This window comes from Ursus americanus, chromosome 12, assembly GCF_024610735.1.
Source record: "Ursus americanus isolate L20-20 chromosome 12, mUrsAme1.1.p, whole genome shotgun sequence".
Lineage (NCBI taxonomy): Eukaryota > Metazoa > Chordata > Mammalia > Carnivora > Ursidae > Ursus > Ursus americanus.
Genome location: NC_142138.1, coordinates 18,491,732 through 18,508,018, shown reverse-complemented (window position 1 = coordinate 18,508,018; position 16,287 = coordinate 18,491,732). Strand labels below are relative to the sequence as shown.

Below are 16,287 nucleotides of genomic sequence, written 5' to 3'. Positions count from 1 at the left end.
TGGAAATAAACCTCTCATCTCCCTATTGGATGAGGAAGAACTTATCCGTGGGAGAGGAAAACAGATGAACCAGAGGGGAAGAGTGGGTGGCTGAAAAGTCATGGGACCCAGTGAAATGGAGAGCTTTTTTTTTTTCTCCCAGTGTCCTGGTGAAATGGCACAAGCCTCTGGCCATTCTCTGGCCAATTTGGAGGAGATGGTCAATGACCATTTTAATCTATCAGAGAGGCAGCTTGCTCCTTGGTATATTTTTCCGTATAACCTCAGAGTTCAAGGTATATTTCTAATTTTTTTATTTTAATTCTGACGGTTTGGTCTGTGTACTCAGTTAACACAGAAAAATACTTTCAGCAGTTGAGAAAAGTGTGTACTGCTGTTCCATCTCCTTGTCCCTCACATCCACCTGGGCCCTTCGGTAAGTCTCTTGACCTCCCTCTTGAACAAGATGCCCTAGAATCTTTCAAGGAAAATAAGGAGTGTGATCCAGTGTAGTAGGAAAAACACAGAATTCTATCCAAGAATATTCATTTTAATCCAGATTCACTCTAGGGTGAGCCAAGAGAAGTCATTTAGACTGTCTGCATCATTTTCTTCTCCTGTCCAATGGGGATGCTCATCCCCCTCTGGCTGCCTCGAGCTGGTTTGAGGGTAAATGGGATGCAGAATATGAAGTGCTTCCCAAGTGTATTGGGCTGGACGCAGCAGCATTTCAGGGTGGCGCTCAGCTCTGGCATCAATCACAGCGTGGGTGAGGCAGGAATCTGCCCTGGCCTTTGAAGCACATCTTGACAGGCCGTGTCTGTGAAGGTCAAAGCTGCTTTGACAGGTCTTATGATGGAGCTTCATTTCCCAGGACAGCCTCATTGGGCTAGGGCTCACGGAAGGTAAAGGGGACGAGGTCCCTAACATGTTTTTGCTAAGCCTGCGTACAGGAGCGCAGATGCTCTCCTGGCTCCTTTTGACCACACCCACCCCACTGTATCTCCTTCAGGTCCAGTCGTGGTGCTGGATTTGGAGAACTTGGTGCCTCTGAACGCAAGCCTCACACCTGCCTCTGCTCCAAAGAGCAGTGGCTGCAGTGAGCTGGCTGAGACTCTTCAGAATGCTTGCCTGAGACCATCTGAGACCGTCCTCCTCCACAGCTGCCTTCTCGCTGGCTCCTGCACCTGCCCTTCTGAACTCACTGGTCCGTGCTGCAGTTAGAAACCCTGCCCAGAGCCGGATCCTTATAGTAGGTATCTCCTTGCTTTTCTCTTGCTGCCAGAATAGGGTGCATTTTGGTCCTGGGGAGTCAGACTGGTAAAGCGGCAGGAAGCAGGAGCTGCCGGTCTAGTCCTGGGATCTCACTGATCGTTTTATCTTCCTGCTCTGCCCCAGCAGACTTCCAGTCACTGACCAGGGCAGCCAGCCCTGAGACTGCTTGCGGAAGCTTTGCGTGGTTGTGGGACCCCAGGATGTTGGTGGAGGAGGAAGTTTCTAAAGCAGAGCCTAGAAGAAAGAGATGCACCCCTGGAAGGTGCACCCCTCTCCTAAGGACAATTCCCGTGTCCTCATTAGGAACAATTTTATTCATGAGCCACTCAAGCTGCAGGGAGAAGGAAAAGCATAATTAATTATGACACCTCGGAGAAGCCCCCGGAGTTGGGGCAGTCGGGGGAGGAAGGTGTGTGCTGTCTTGGTGTCTTTAGCTCTGGGAACTAACTTTCCAATGAAGGATTTGAGCTTTCTTCCCTCTTCCTGCAAGATTGGGTATCAGCTTATTGAGCATTGAATTCCTGCCTGACCCTACTCCCCTCTTCCCGGGAGTGAAGAGGAAGTCAGTACTTGCTTTTCCAGCAAGGTCACGGATCACCTGACCAAATCTTTTAACAGCTGGGAAGCCAGTGCTGCTGTGCTGAACTCACGAGCCATCAGCTCTGGTCCAGCGGCCAGCACCTTGCTTTCGGCGGGGAGCTGACTCCTCTCGCTCCGGGCGATGGAAGGGGGAGGATGCCAGGCAAGGTAATGTGGCTACAGCTTTCCTCCTGACAGTTTTCCCTGCTTTGCAAAGCTCGAGATTCAGCTGCTGCATTGCAGGCAAAAACGACAGACACTTGCCGAACAATGTGAGAACGGAGTTAATGAGGTTGTGTTCATGTGTCATTTATTGAGAAGGAGTTATCTCTTTGTTTCCTGGGTCGGCGGAAAGTGAGCCAGCTGGAGAACTCCATAGGCAGAGTCCTTTTCAGGAGTGCGGCTCCCCTTCCCGGGTGCTTGGGCTTCAGCCCTCTGGATGCTAAGCAGCACCGTCAGATGCCTCCTGCTTCTCGGCACAGGGCACATTTACACTGGGAGGCATGGGGCCCTGGAATGGGGAAACGGGAAGCTCTCATCATTTTGGCAGGATCCGTAAGAGGTACGCTTAATTTTTTTTTTTTTTTTTTTTTTTGTCTTTTGGAAAGAGTGCTTTGTCTTTGCCAGTGATGGTGCACGGATGGACGAGGTTGCTGTTTGGTGCACTACCTTGCTAAATATTTGACTTTGTAAGGTTGAATTCTCCAAGAATTATTGTAGCAATACGGCCGTGCTTGGAGCCAAGCTTTCTTTTCAAGGAAATCCAAGGTGCTATTTACTTTGGCATGCAGCCTGCTCTAGGATGAAATACGGCATTTTTATTATTGCAGAATAAAGAGAGGTTTGAAGAGAGTAAAAGTACAGAACTAGGTTTCAGTTTCAGGACTAAGTACAGGAAGGTTTCTTTGTATTCGGATTTGAGGTTAGGAATGAGATTGTAAACGGCATCATAAAAGGGATGACTGTGGAGAGGGAGAAGGTGTAGGCACACCCTGCAGGAGTCGGGCTGACTGGGGGAGATCGGAACTGTTCCTAATGCGGCCTGGTAGTTACACATGGGCTGTCAGAGTGACTGCGTCTTTGGTGGATTTTGAACGGGCAGCCTCAGTCTCCATCTCTTCACTGCCCGTTGGCTTTGAGAAGTAGTGTGGAGGGATGGAGTCACACAAACTGTGCTACCCAAGTTAACTGCATAACTTTGGATTGGCCACAGAGCCTCTTTGTGCCTTCGATCTCACGTTTGTAACTCAGAGATGCTACCATGAGCCGAGTGTCTGCCACATGTTATGATGTGGGGGTGTGGAGGTGGGGGGGTGAAGGGGCCAGAGATGAGTCCTGCAGGAATTTTGACCTTCACAAGCTCACAGAGTAGGAGGGGAGAAGAGCTAGAGAGAGAGAAAGCTGTATATACTTGAAACATCTAGAATATGATGAGCCAGTGAGAGAGGCTGGGATGGAACTGAGCATTCTTGATCAGAGAGGCCATAAACAAATGAAAAGTTACATAACGACACTAGGTATTGTAAGGTTCTGATCCAGAGGATACAACCTGATGGCATTGAGTAATAAATTGCTTTTTGTCAAAATTTTTAGTGCTTCAGAAGGTTGGAAAATTCCATTTGAAAGGGGAATTCTGCCCAATAAAGCTAATTTCCATATTCTGTTGTATTGCAAAGTAGCATGTGTTGATGTGGCCACATTTCTTCAATTCCACTCGCCAAATCACATCGAACATACACCCTTAGCTAAATTCTAAGCTATCCACCCCGCAGGACCATGACTGTGGCCAGAGTGCAAAAGGAGGCTGGGGTGGGTGAGGGTACCAGTGGCGGGAAGTGGGCATGACAGTTCCCTCCTTTCCTTCTTGTGTCTAGACCTTTTGAGTGAAAGCTTGCTAAGCCCTCTTCTTCAGAGAGTTGGGGTGTCAGCTCCATTTAATTTCTGTAACCTTGGAATGATGAATTTCAGTAAAATTCAAGTCTAAAAGATCTATTAGAAATCTCCATAGAGTTCTTTTTTTTTTTTTTTAAAGATTTATTTGAGAGCAGGGGGGAGGGGGGAGGGGGAGAGGGAGAGACTTCAGGCAGACTGCCCTGAGTGCAGAGCCTGATGCGGGGCTTGATCCCACAAACCTAAGACCATGACCCAAGCTGAAACCAAGAGTCGAACGCTTAACCGACTGAACCATCCACATGCCCCTCTGTAGAGTTCTTTTTAGTGCAATTTGACCTAATGTGTGCTGCATAATTATCTGACGACCTAGAATTTGGTACATTAAGGGCTGAATCCTAACTCAGACCAAAGGCAGTGAGTGTGACTGAACTCTCCAAGGTGGGAGAGTTTGTGTCAAAGATCCATCTGCACCCAGGTGGCTCCCTTTTGCTTACAAGGAGCCTTGTTGCTCAGTGTCCGGTCTTGAAGAAGCAGATCACACACACCTTTGGCCAAGAGGCCTTACAAGAGAGTATTCTCCTTATCTGTCCCAGGAGGCTTTTGCGAATACTTGTGGGAGAAGCAGGGAAGCATCAAAGTCAGGAATATCCCCCCCCCCCCCGCCCCGCCTCAGAGAGAGCTAAGGATCAGTCACAGCACTGAGGCTGGGCAAATGTTTACAAATCACTTCTCAGGACATGATTGGAGTTGGCTAGACTTGAAGGCAAATCCTGCTCTGACTGACACCTGCTTGTGTTGTGACCTTTGGCAGGCCTAGAAACTTTCTCAGCCTCAGTATCCCTACCTGAAAAATGGGACAATAATAATAATCTCCTTGGGGTTATGCTGAGGATTGCATGAAAGAATTCGAGCATGTCAAGTGCTTTGAACTCTGCCTGTTGCTCAGAAATGATATGGGGTGTGAAGAAGAAGGGAGCAGAAGGGAGAGGAGAAGCCATGACAATGGAGAGACAGGCTGAGGGGCCGAGCTCAGGGTTCGTGTCCTCACCCTTCTCTTCCCCAGACTTCACCTTGAAGCTGCCAAGCCTCTCCTGCCCACCAGCATCTGGTAGGCTCCCCCACCGACTGCAGACTGCCGACCTGCGGCATTATCAGCTGTGGTGTGCTCTGCCCGGAAACCCTCTCTTGCTTTTCTTTAAAAAAAAAAAATTTTTTTGAAATTGAGATAATTGAGACAAAACTGACATATAATATTGTATTGGTTTTAGGTGTACAACATAATGACTTGATATTTTTATATAGTGTGCAATGGCTTCCACAGTATGTCTAGTTAATATCTGCAGCCATACTTACAAGCTATGTAACACAGTTACATAGTTACAAACTATTTTTACCAGAACTTTTAAAAAATTCCTGTTTGATTAACATACAGTATTACATTAGTTTCAGGTGTACAGTATAGTGATTCAACAATTCTAAGCATTACTCAGTCTCAGTGTGGTAAGTGTGCTCTTAACCCCCTTTATCTATTTTGCCCAACCCCCAACCTATCTCCCCTCTGGTAACCATCTGTTTGTTCTCTACAGTTAAGAGTCTGTTGTTTGTCTCTTTTTTGTTTATTTGGTTTCTTAAATTCCACATGACTGAAATCATATGGTATTTGTCTTTCTCTGACTGACTTATTTCACTTAGCATTATACCCTCTAGGTCCATCCATGTTGCAAATGGCAAGATTTCACTCTTTTTGATGGCTGAGTGATAGTCCATTGTGTATATGTGTGTGTGTGTACACATATACACATCACACTTATGATGAAGACTTTTAAGATCTACTCTCTACATCTCTATGATTTATTTATAACTGAAGTTTGTACCGTTTGACCACCATCACCCATTTCATCCACCCCCCACCCCCTGCCTCTGACAGCCACCAATCTGTTCTCTGTACCCATGAAATCGGGTGTTTTTAGATTCTACAAATAAATGAGATCATATGCTATTTGTCTCTCTCTGACTTATTTCACTTAGCATAGTGCCCTCAAGATCCATGCACGTTGTCACAAATGGCCAAGATCTCCTTCTTTGTCATGGCTGAACAGTATTTCATTGCATATATTTACCACACTCCTTCTTTCCTTTTGGTGGGCAGCAAAGCAAGGTTTATTGAGCGATGCTAAAGTGACAATATAAACCTCCCAAAGACGGAAGGGACCCGAGAGGGTTGCCCTTTACCACACTTTCTTTACCCTTTCATCTACTGATGGACACTTAGGTGGTTTCGGAACCTTTTCTTTCTAGCAAGAGAAAACCTCCCTCTCCTCAGGTTAGAACCTTCCAGATCTCTCCACTTGCTGCCTCCTTAGCAGCCACATGTGTCCTACTTCTCCCCAGCGCCTCTCTACTCCAGCTCTATGCCACCTCCAAACTCAAGTACTTGTTGCCCCCAAAGTGGGTGAGGTACTCATGTTGGCATTCCCTCTGCAAGGAGTGCCTCTGCACCTAGAACCCGGGCCTGCCCTTCCGGGCTCTGTCACACTTGCACAGGGAAAGGCCCCTCTGGCAGCTGCATGGAATGTGGTTAGGAGCGCTCACACAGAGAGGGTACATGAAATTTTGCTGGGCAAACTTTAGACTTCCTTTCATTTGGTAGGCCTCATATTTCCCAGCCTTCTTCCCCAGTTTACTTGTTTGTTCCCCTTTTTTCCATCCTGGGTTGTTGGAGGCCACCCCTCATCCATCTCTTACTCCCAGTTTCCCCCAACCCTTCCCTCATCCCCCACACGCTTCTCTGGTCTGGAATTCATTGTCAAGCACATTGGAATTCCTGAAACAACCCTGCATCCACAGCTGAGGTGTCAGATAATTCATTGTTACGATGTGTGTGGAGTTACAATCATAAAAAGACAATTTCCTGGGTGATTTATTATTAATGGGGGCAGGAGCCAGGCTGTTTACCATTCAAAGAAAGAGTCCTGGGAATGGATTAAAACTTTGGGGAGAATTTATGATCAAATCTCAAGGTATCCTAATTCAGTCAGGACAGTCTTCCACTTGAATAGTTCTGATGTCTTTGGAGCACCCAGCTTGAACTTGCCCTGCCCTGCCCTGCCCAAGGTCAGACATCTGAGGACCAGTGCCTCCTCAGTACTTGCAATGATCTCACACCTGTTTTGAATCTGATTGGGATGTCACACATCATTTACAGGTACTCTGATTCCATTTTTTCCCCAAAAAATGGATTCGAATTCTTTCACCATGACGGAGGGGAGAAGATTACAGCTTCTGATGTTGTGGAAGGAGTACCACGCTGGTTGTCAGAGCTCTGGGCCTGGCTCTACCCCCTTTGCGAGAATGCTGAGAGGCCCCACAAAAAAGCAATTAACTTCTGTGCCTCAGTTTCTTCATCACCGCTCAATAATGCCAAGTGAGGGGGTTGGGCCAAATACTTCCTTTGGTGTTGACCATCACTAACATCCTGTGAAGATATGCCCAGGATGGGACACACTCTTGGAGGAGTGTGGAGCTCCCAGGCACCCCTGGGAGAAAGGCAGGGATGGGAGTTCTTTGGGGTGATATTGCCTCCATACTTAACGCTAACTGCCCTTCTTTCTTTCAGGACTCTTGGAGTTGTACAGACTTATCGGATGAAGAGTACCTGAGAGACTGACAGTCTGCATTCCCTAAGATGGAGAAGACAGATGGTAGGCAGGCTGCTCTGTATAACCTGGTCTAAAGTGAGCACTTAGGTTGGAAAGGGATTGCTACCATAGATCCTAGAAACAGCCTAAGGGAGGCACACAAGAGACATTCCCCACATAGGCAGTGCTGGGAGACCCAAACTATGTATTTTAGGTATGAACAAGAGAAAGTAGAGCAGTAGAGGATAAGAATGAAGCCTTATGGTTTATGTCCAACTTCTGGAATTGTTGGACAGTTTTTTCATCTCTTCCAAGCACCAAGAAGGGAGCAAGATGCTCTCACTCATTACCCTCCTTTTAAGGATGAGGAATTTGAGATCTGAGAAAGAGGCACAATATGGTGAAAGAGCCTCCATGCATACCTGGGTGACTCTCCTGTTATTTAACTCCTCTGAGCCTCGTCTCTTCATGTATCAGTTAGCTTTGCTGTGTAACAAACCACTCAAAATTTACTGACCTAAAATAAAGACATTTACTATTTCTGGAAAGATTCTGTGGGTTGTCTGGGCCATTTTTCTGGGCTGGGCCAGCATAGTCTTCTGGATGACTTGGCTGAAGGGTTTAGAATGGCCACACTTACATGTCTTTTGGTTGACTCCATTTCACCTGGGGCACAGGTGATGATTTGGCCATGTGTTTCTCATCATGCAACAGGTTAGCTGGGGCCTATTCACATGCTGGCAGAAGGGTTCCAAGCACAGCAAAAACAGACAAACCCCAATGTGCCAGCAATTTTCAAGTCTCTGCATATGTCACACTTGCTGCTGCCCCACTGGCCAAAGCAGGCCACAAGCCCAAGCTCAGGGTCAGTGTGGGAGGGGAGGGTCCAAGAGTGGGGTATGATTGTGGCTGTTTCTGCAAACAGTCTACCACATCTCGTTTATAAGCAGGTATTAATACCTACTTTATAAGGTTGGTAAAATACTAAATGAAATAATGCATGCAAAGTCGTTGAGTAACAACAAATGTTTTCATGAATACTCCCCTCATCCCCTGCCCAGGAAACTTACTGAAGGTCATAGACTGGTCTCTGATCCTGACTTCTTTTTTTTTTTTTAAGATTTTATTTTTAAGTCATCTCTATACCCAACATGGGGCTCGAACCCATAATCTTGAGATCAAGAGTCACATGCTTCACCGACAGAACCAGCCAGGCACCCCTGCCCCTCCGCCCCCATCTGACTTCTAACAAAATGCTCTTTCCAGATCACCAAATGTCAGGAAACAGGAGTGCCATAATCTCCCTGAACCACATGACCCTTCATTGGGGTCTCAGGGACCAGACAGCAGCCCCAGCCCTGCGTCTTCCTTCTTTCCAAATGTAGTCACTGTGCATTTCAAGAGTCTGCCTTTCTCCCCAGAGAGCTGCCTTTTCATGGAAGTGGTCCCACAGAACACCAGCTCATTCTCTTCATGCCCCGGGGGCCTGTCATTCCTGCCTGCCTCATTTGTCCCCGCTCAGCAGCCTCAGCCCTGCTGTGCTCCTCCACAGCTAGCTCCAGAAAGGCACCCCTCCCCTCAACGAAATAAAGGCAGAAGAGGGAAAAGCTTCTGTCGCTGTCTTGGCCTTCTGAAGAGGCTCATTAAATTTCCCTTCCTTCCGGCTGTGTTTTCGGCCTCTTTCTCTATAGTTTCTGTCTTTCCTATTTCCTTCAGAAACCGAGTATAGGCTTTTAGACTTTTCTTTCACGCATTAAATACCTCTGATTCATTAGCTCACCTGCTGAACGTCACTGTGTTCCTCAAGATAATCATGGTGGCATCTCCCTTCCGTAGGCCCCTTCTAAGCCCCTTTCTTGCATCGGTATGTGAGTCTTAGGCTCATGACAGTGTTTGCGGGTCATTTCCAAGGGTCTGGTTATCTGGCGCGCTTTCAGACCAAGACTCTGTAGGGAATCCTAGGTACCGCTGAACCTATAAATCTTACTTTTTTCTTCTCCCCTGACTCATTTCCTCAGTTCCTCCAGAATTATCTTCTTGGACTCTTGAGGCTGTCATTCTAACACAGAGCTAAATATTCCGAAGAACGAGCATACCCTCAGTGAATCCTCCCCTGCCCCACTCAGAACCAGCCCGTCTTGCCTTTCTTGAGTACCTGCGCCATGTTCTCTCTATCGCATTCACACTAACAACTACAACAACTCTGTAAGTTATGTATTATTATTACATGTTACAAATGGAGAAACTGAGGCATAAGGAAATTCAATAATCTGCCCAGAATCACCGAAGTAGGAAATGACAGACCCAAGATTCAAATCCAGCCAGTCCGGCTATATGTTCGTTTATCCGATCAGAAGCTCATTTTGAGCAGAGATGGTCCTCTTAATTAATTCTTGCCCTGGCCCAGTGCCCGGAATTCTGAGCTCCTTCATACCTGTCACCAGGTAGAATTAAGAGGAGCAGAGCCAAATGTGAGCACAGGTCTGCTGGCGTATCAGATCAACGCCCTCATGCGAGGTCCCGCATTCCTTTTACACTGGCAGGAAGAGAAGGAACACAGTGGTGGGTGGCAGGTGGAGCAGCTCTGTGTGTGTGTGTGTGTGTGTGTGTGTGTGTGTGTGTGTGTGTGTGTGCGCGTGCGTGCCTAGCTTAGGAAAGCACCTATGAAACCCATCATCCTGGATAGCTGCTCCGTCTCACAGACTCCTTTGGTTTCCTTCAGTCTCCCTTGTGGAAGATTTTGCCTTTGAATCTGCTCTTTCTTATTTGATGCTATTCTTGTATTTGTGCTCTGGACCCGCTCCCAGAGGCCACCAGGTAAATCAGCCTCAATTGAATTGAGGCAATAAGCAGATAAATAATGCAGCCTCTCCTTTAGGAGAGTTCTTTGCCTTCCGGGTCATAAATCTGCTCTCTACTTAACTTTAGACAAATATCTCCTGATTTGGCCTGTCCCTGTAATCCAGGAGGCTGCTGAGTCAACCAGGAGGCCTAAGAGGACAGCTGAGAATAGCCTGGAAATCTAATGGACAGCAATAACTCTCACTTACTAAAACTACCAGTGTGCCTCTTTGGGGGACAGCAGGTTGGCAAATAAATAAATAAGTAAGTAAGTAAGTAAGTAAGTAAGTAAGTAAGTAAGTGTGGGTGAAGTGAAATTTGGTGTTTTGGCGGGGCTTGAGAAGTATTCACTCCTTACTGCCTGAAGTTCAGGTCCCTGCCACAGAAACAGTGGAACCCAGCAAGGACCACCCTGTGGGTCAGCCCAGTGCCTCCCTCTGTCCCCTGCCATGGTCGTGGTGTAACTGCCCACAGGCCCTATGGCTCTCCTGAGCATCGAGCCTGGCAGGCTTGACTGTGTCAGTGTGCACAACGCCAGCCTGCACGTGTCTAGTTGGCTTTGTTTAGTTCTTTGGGGATAACTATACTTCTCTAAGCACAGAAGGCCACCAGACAGCACGTGGCACTGACCGAAAGGAGAGAGGGAAGAGCTCGGGCCTAGCATGCCAGCACCTTTAGGGGAAAAGCAACCCCAAGAAGCTACCCCAGGTAGCGCCATCATTTGCACCTTTTCCTTAACTGGTCCCCTTCCCTTCAGTGCCTTTAGCTTCTCTTACCTGGAGCATGTCAGCAGGCTCCCAGATGGTCTCAGGGCCTTTGGTTTGTCCTTCTTCCAGTCCTCTGTGAGGACGCTCTTTGTGACGCTACCGTTGATTACCTGGGGAGTAGAGTCAAGGCTTGTTGGTGTGCATGCAAGCTGCCCAAGACCTGGTTCTTGCTGACCTTCCCAACGGTCTCCTTCTCCTGTTCAGCCTTCCCTACCACACTTGGCGCTCCAGCCACATCACCGGCACTTACAGAACCCCAGAATACTGTAGCACTTCATACCTCCGTGCCTTTGCACATTCTCCAACGTGTGTCTGGAATCTGTCCTGGCTATTTATTACCGCATTACAAACACCACAAAACCCAGTGGCTGAAAACAAGGATATATTACTGACACAGCTTAGGAGGGTGGTTCTCATTCAGAGTCCCTCCTGTCATTGAAATCAGATAATGGCTGAGGCTGGAGTCCTCTGAAGGCTCACGCCTGGAGCCTGGGCTAGGATGGCTGGAACAGCCTGGGCTGGTGAGGAAGCTCTCTCCCTCTTTCCACATCTCCCTCTATGGGACTGTTTGGCTTTCTCACAGTACGGCAGTCTCAGGGGAGTTGGACTTGGTATATGGCATCTGACCTCCTACTGAGTGGAACTTACAGGCTTCTCATGACCTAGCCTTGAAATTCTCTCAGTATCATTTCTACCATATTATTTTGGTCAAAGTCACAGGCCAGATCAGATTCAAAGGGGTGGAGAAATAGACTCCGCCTCTCAGTGTGGGATTCCCTTGCCTGTATAGAGAGGGTGGGAAGTGATGGTGGCCATCTTGGACATAAACATCTACGATGTCTTTCACCTTCTTGTTCTGGCAAATTCCTGTTTGTTCATTTTATGCCCAATCTTATGTCACTTTTGTGAAGTCATCCCTCTCCTTCCAAGGCAGAATTAGGGTCCTTCTTCTCCTGAAGAAATTGGGAAAATAAGTCAGGAAGGCTGCCTTTTGGGCACGTATCTGTTACCATCCTTGGCACACCACATTGTACCTATTGGTGTTTCTCCTACTTTACCATGCATTTCTTTTTTTTTTTTTTTAAGATTTTATTTATTTATTTGACAGAGAGAGACAGCCAGCGAAAGAGGGAACACAAGCAGGGGGAGTAGGAGAGGAAGAAGCAGGCTCCCAGCAGAGTAGGGAGCCCGATGCGGGACTTGACCCCCAGGGTCCTGGGATCACGCCCTGAGCTGAAGGCAGATGCTTAACGACTGAGCCACCCAGGCGCCCCTACCATGCATTTTCTGAGGGCGGGCTGTACCTGATTAATCTCTGTGTCCTTAGGATCTAGCTTAGCAACCAACACATAGGTGCGCAAAAAACAGTGGTTGAAGTGAGCAAATTGAATTACTACTATTTTGTAACTTTGTCCCCAGGGCCCATTACCCTTAGAACCAAGCAATCAGTCAGGCACAGAGAATTTGTGGAGCCCCTCCTGTGTGCCCAGACAAATCAGCTTCCACTATGAGGCTTCGGTTCTATTTTGTGTTTCCACAAAGATAATAGCTACAATATTCAGTATACATTGAATAGTCATCATTGTTCAAAGCACTTTATATGTATAAATTAGTCAGGTCTCACCAGAATCTCACCTTGCTATTAGTATTCCCACTGTAGAGATGATGAGATACAGGGAAGCTAAGTAATTCCCCAAGAACTGAAGTTTGGACCAGGCTTTTGACTCTGCCTTCTCATCTCTGTGCTGCCCACTAATGTTCTCTCCTGAGCTAAGCATTTTTGCGGCATGTTTAGCAGAATGTCACAGAGCTAATAAGGGGTATTACATGAGAACTGACTGTTTGACTTGAAGAAGAGGATACTTGGAGACGAGTCCTTATGGATTCAGCCGAAGGACTGACTTGTCCTCAGCATCCTCTGCTGGAGTCAAGAACACCAATGGTGCCTTGGTGTGATGGAGAACATTCTCACTGCTATGTCCCCTGACAGTCTGGGCTGCCCTGAAAAGTCATGGGAGGAGGTAGGCCAATGTCCCTTCGACATGGCCCTTGTCCCTCACCACCTTTTATCCAGTCTGTGAAGAACGTGGTATTTCCTCACTTGACATGAGTTTTTGAAAGTGAAGTTCATGTTGGGTAAGCACTCCGCAGTTTTCAGGTGGAAAAGAGCATGGGCTGAGTGTGATTACACAGGCCAGTTCTCTCTGATCTTCATGTGCCTGGAGGCTCACCCAGATGAGGATGCTTACATAACGCAGAAGGCATGACTCCTTGATATCTCTGGCTTCAGCGAGATTTCCTAGTATCCATTTGAATAATGGGAGGTTCTGTCTTAATGTTGAGGCAATTGTGTACCTTATCCTTCAAAACCCTCAATATTCATAATTGCCAATTAGTACCCTGATCTGGCAGATTCCTGGCCGCTTCAGTTCGGCAATTACATGACTCAAAACCAGAAAAACAGTACAAGACTATTTTCTTTTGCTGGCCTGCCGGCAGATTCCACAGCAATAACTGAGATGAATACTGCAAATTGGAAACTACTTCCTCTTACCTATTTCCTTGCAGACATTGGCTAAGTACACATTGATTTAATAACCTGGATTCTCAGCATGACCGGAAGACTGTGAGCATCTCAGCTTAATTTAGAGGCAGGGACATTTAGGAGAAGTCTCACGTGAGAGCGTTAAGTCTAAATCACACATATGAGGCCTCACCACCCATAATTCTTATTAACATTGTGCTTCTTTTTTACATGTCTCCCAGCCAAAGACCAATCCTCTCAGGGGGATGAAGAGAAGGGCGCTCCAAAGAGCCACCCCTACTCTGTGGAGACCCCGTATGGTTTTCATCTGGATCTGGACTTCCTCAAGTATGTGGATGACATTGAGAAGGGAAACACCATCAGAAGGATTCCTATCCACAGAAGGGCCAAGCAGGCCAAGTTCAGCACTTTGCCTCGAAACTTCAGCCTTCCTGACAGCAGGGCTCGTCCCCACACTGCTCTTCCCCACCAAAACTGGTCTCCAGTGGTGCCGAGGAAGGTGTCACTGGGGACAGAGGAGCGAGCCCAGGCGCTGCCACCTGGCGAACTCCCACAAACCTCCACCAGCGGGAGCGAGGTGAGCTACCACAGGAAGGCCCTACTGGCAGAGACAGCCAGACATTTGGAGGCCGCTGCTCCCAGAGAGGCTGAGCTGGCCCCCGGGAGTGGACGGCCCCAGCTCTTGAGAGCATCCAGCATGCCAGCCACACTGCTACAAAACAGGGCCTCAGAGGACTCAAGCCTAAACTCAGGTCCCCCCACACCTCCAGCCCTTCCTCCACTTCAGGGGGAAGGCAATGCCTGTGATGGCACTTTTGGCCCTGCAGACGGATTTGCAGGTTTTCAGAACTCTACCCCACGAGCAACAACACAACTCAAAGTCAGAGAGTTTGGGGACCTGGTGCCAGGGATTCCAGAGCTGGTCCAGGAGGGCACTGAGCCTCCAGAGGATGAAGATGAAGAGGAGGCTCTAAATCACCTCTCTTTCCCAAGTCCTCCCTTCTTATCCCAGGATGCACTTGTAGTTCTAGAGGATGAAGAAGATGAACACAAAACCAGAGAAGCAGAGGTGGTGGTCACCCCTGGCTCCCCAACACCAAGCCCCCCACCCTTGCCATCACCCATTCCTGAGAATGAGTTCCCCCTAGAAGAAATCGAGCTCAACATCAGCGAGATCCCACCTCCACCACCTGTGGAGATAGATGTGAGAAGCATTGGCATCCGGGTCACGGAGGAAAGCCTGGGCCTCCCTGCCATGGATCCCGGAAGCATCTCCAGCCTGAAGAAACGGCTGTCTGCCCTCGAGGGTGAGCTTTCTGGAAGAACCGAGGAACTGGCCCAGGTCAGAGCTGCCCTCCAGCAGCAGGAGGAGGAAATCAAGGCCAGAGGGCAGAGGATTCAAGAGCTAGAGCACACTGTAGCTCAACTGGCAGAAAAGCTCAGCCATGAGAACACCACAGACACTCAGGGCCAGACTGATGCCATGGTCAACACTGACCCCCTCCATGGGCTCTTGACCAGGGAGTCATGTGACAAGAGCATTGAGGTCAACCTTCCGGGCAGCACAGGATCTGAAAGCTGGAGGGCTGGAGGAGAAGAGAATGGCCTCTTAGGGGGGCAAGTCAGCCACAAACCAGGGGATCGGAGCCCAGCAGAACTCATGCCACAGCTGTCACTGCCTCAAGGACCTGAGATGGTCCTCACCCCCTCTTTACCTAGTTGCCTCTCCACTGAGCTAAGGATCGAAGAAGCAGGCTCTGAGCAGGAGGGAAGCCCTCAGGTGGGAGCTGAGGGTCTGGGCAAGGGAGCAGGAGGCTCTTCATGGAGCAGCGACAGAAAGATGCCCCCAGCAGGGCGAGAGGAGGCCAGTTCAGAGCTGCCGGGGAAGGAGCGCTCCAGGAGGCCACCAAGCTCGCCCACAGATGCCACTCTTGGCCAATACGTTAAGAAGATCCAGGAACTCCTGCAGGAGCAGTGGAGCTGCCTGGAGCACGGGTACCCGGAGCTGGCCAGCGCCATCAAGCAGCCTGCCTCCAAGCTCAGCAGCATCCAGAGCCAGCTGCTGAGCTCCCTCAACCTGCTGCTGTCCGCCTACTCGGCCCACGTGCCACCCCAGCAGGAGCCCCCGGCCCCCTCTACCTCCCCGCCGATGGGTAAATACTGGTCCCTGAGACAGGGAACCATTTCTCCTTTACCTGACGAGTCAAAGGGAAAACAGATTTTAATTGCATGAGTCTATTTTTCAAAATAGAGCACCTCCAGGAACCGAGTGGAACAAACAGCCATCTATGTAACAGTGGAGGCACTGTGCCCCTACTCTCGTCCTGGCTCTAAGGCTGGGACTGACTGCAGGGCAGCCACATATAGATGGTACAGAGAGCACAGGGCACAAAGATGCCAGCTGGGAAGGCACATGGGAGCTGAAATTCAGCCCCCACTCACTTGCCAAGTCCGCAGCACCGTAGGGCGTGCCCATTTCTCACTCGCATTGTGCGAAGGCAATGTCCAGGGCAAGAACGGCCCTGGCTGTGTGTGCTCTAAACCTCAGCCTCCCTTCATTGTTTCCTGGGCTCTTGCCTTCTTGTGGTCCTCTCTGGTTCTTGCACATTAGAGGTTTGCACTAGCCTGGTTTTGGAGGGGCATTATATTGAGATCTGAAACATTTCACTGAATATTTTCTGTGTGTGTATGTGCACGCGGGCACGTGCGTGTATATGTCTGTGAGAGAGAGATGGAATGCTACATGTGGAAGTCAACCCTTTGGCTGAGC

At 48.6% G+C, this 16,287-nt stretch overlaps 1 protein-coding gene across 6 annotated transcripts in view; it reads left to right on the top strand.

Moving 5' to 3' along the window:
- Positions 1-16,287, top strand: part of KANK4 (KN motif and ankyrin repeat domains 4) — a 72,675-nt gene that overhangs the window by 32,916 nt on the left and 23,472 nt on the right. For 4 of the 6 annotated variants that reach the window (XM_045802199.2, XM_045802202.2, XM_045802197.2 and 1 more), the window contains exons 2-4: positions 992-1,231; positions 7,343-7,427; positions 13,739-15,670. In XM_045802199.2, coding sequence (XP_045658155.2) covers positions 7,412-7,427; positions 13,739-15,670 — 1,948 coding nt within the window. In that variant the 5' untranslated portion in view covers positions 992-1,231; positions 7,343-7,411. The remainder of the gene's footprint in view (positions 1-991; positions 1,232-7,342; positions 7,428-13,738; positions 15,671-16,287) is intronic. The other 2 variants (XM_087865955.1, XM_045802198.2) reach the window with 1 other exon arrangement.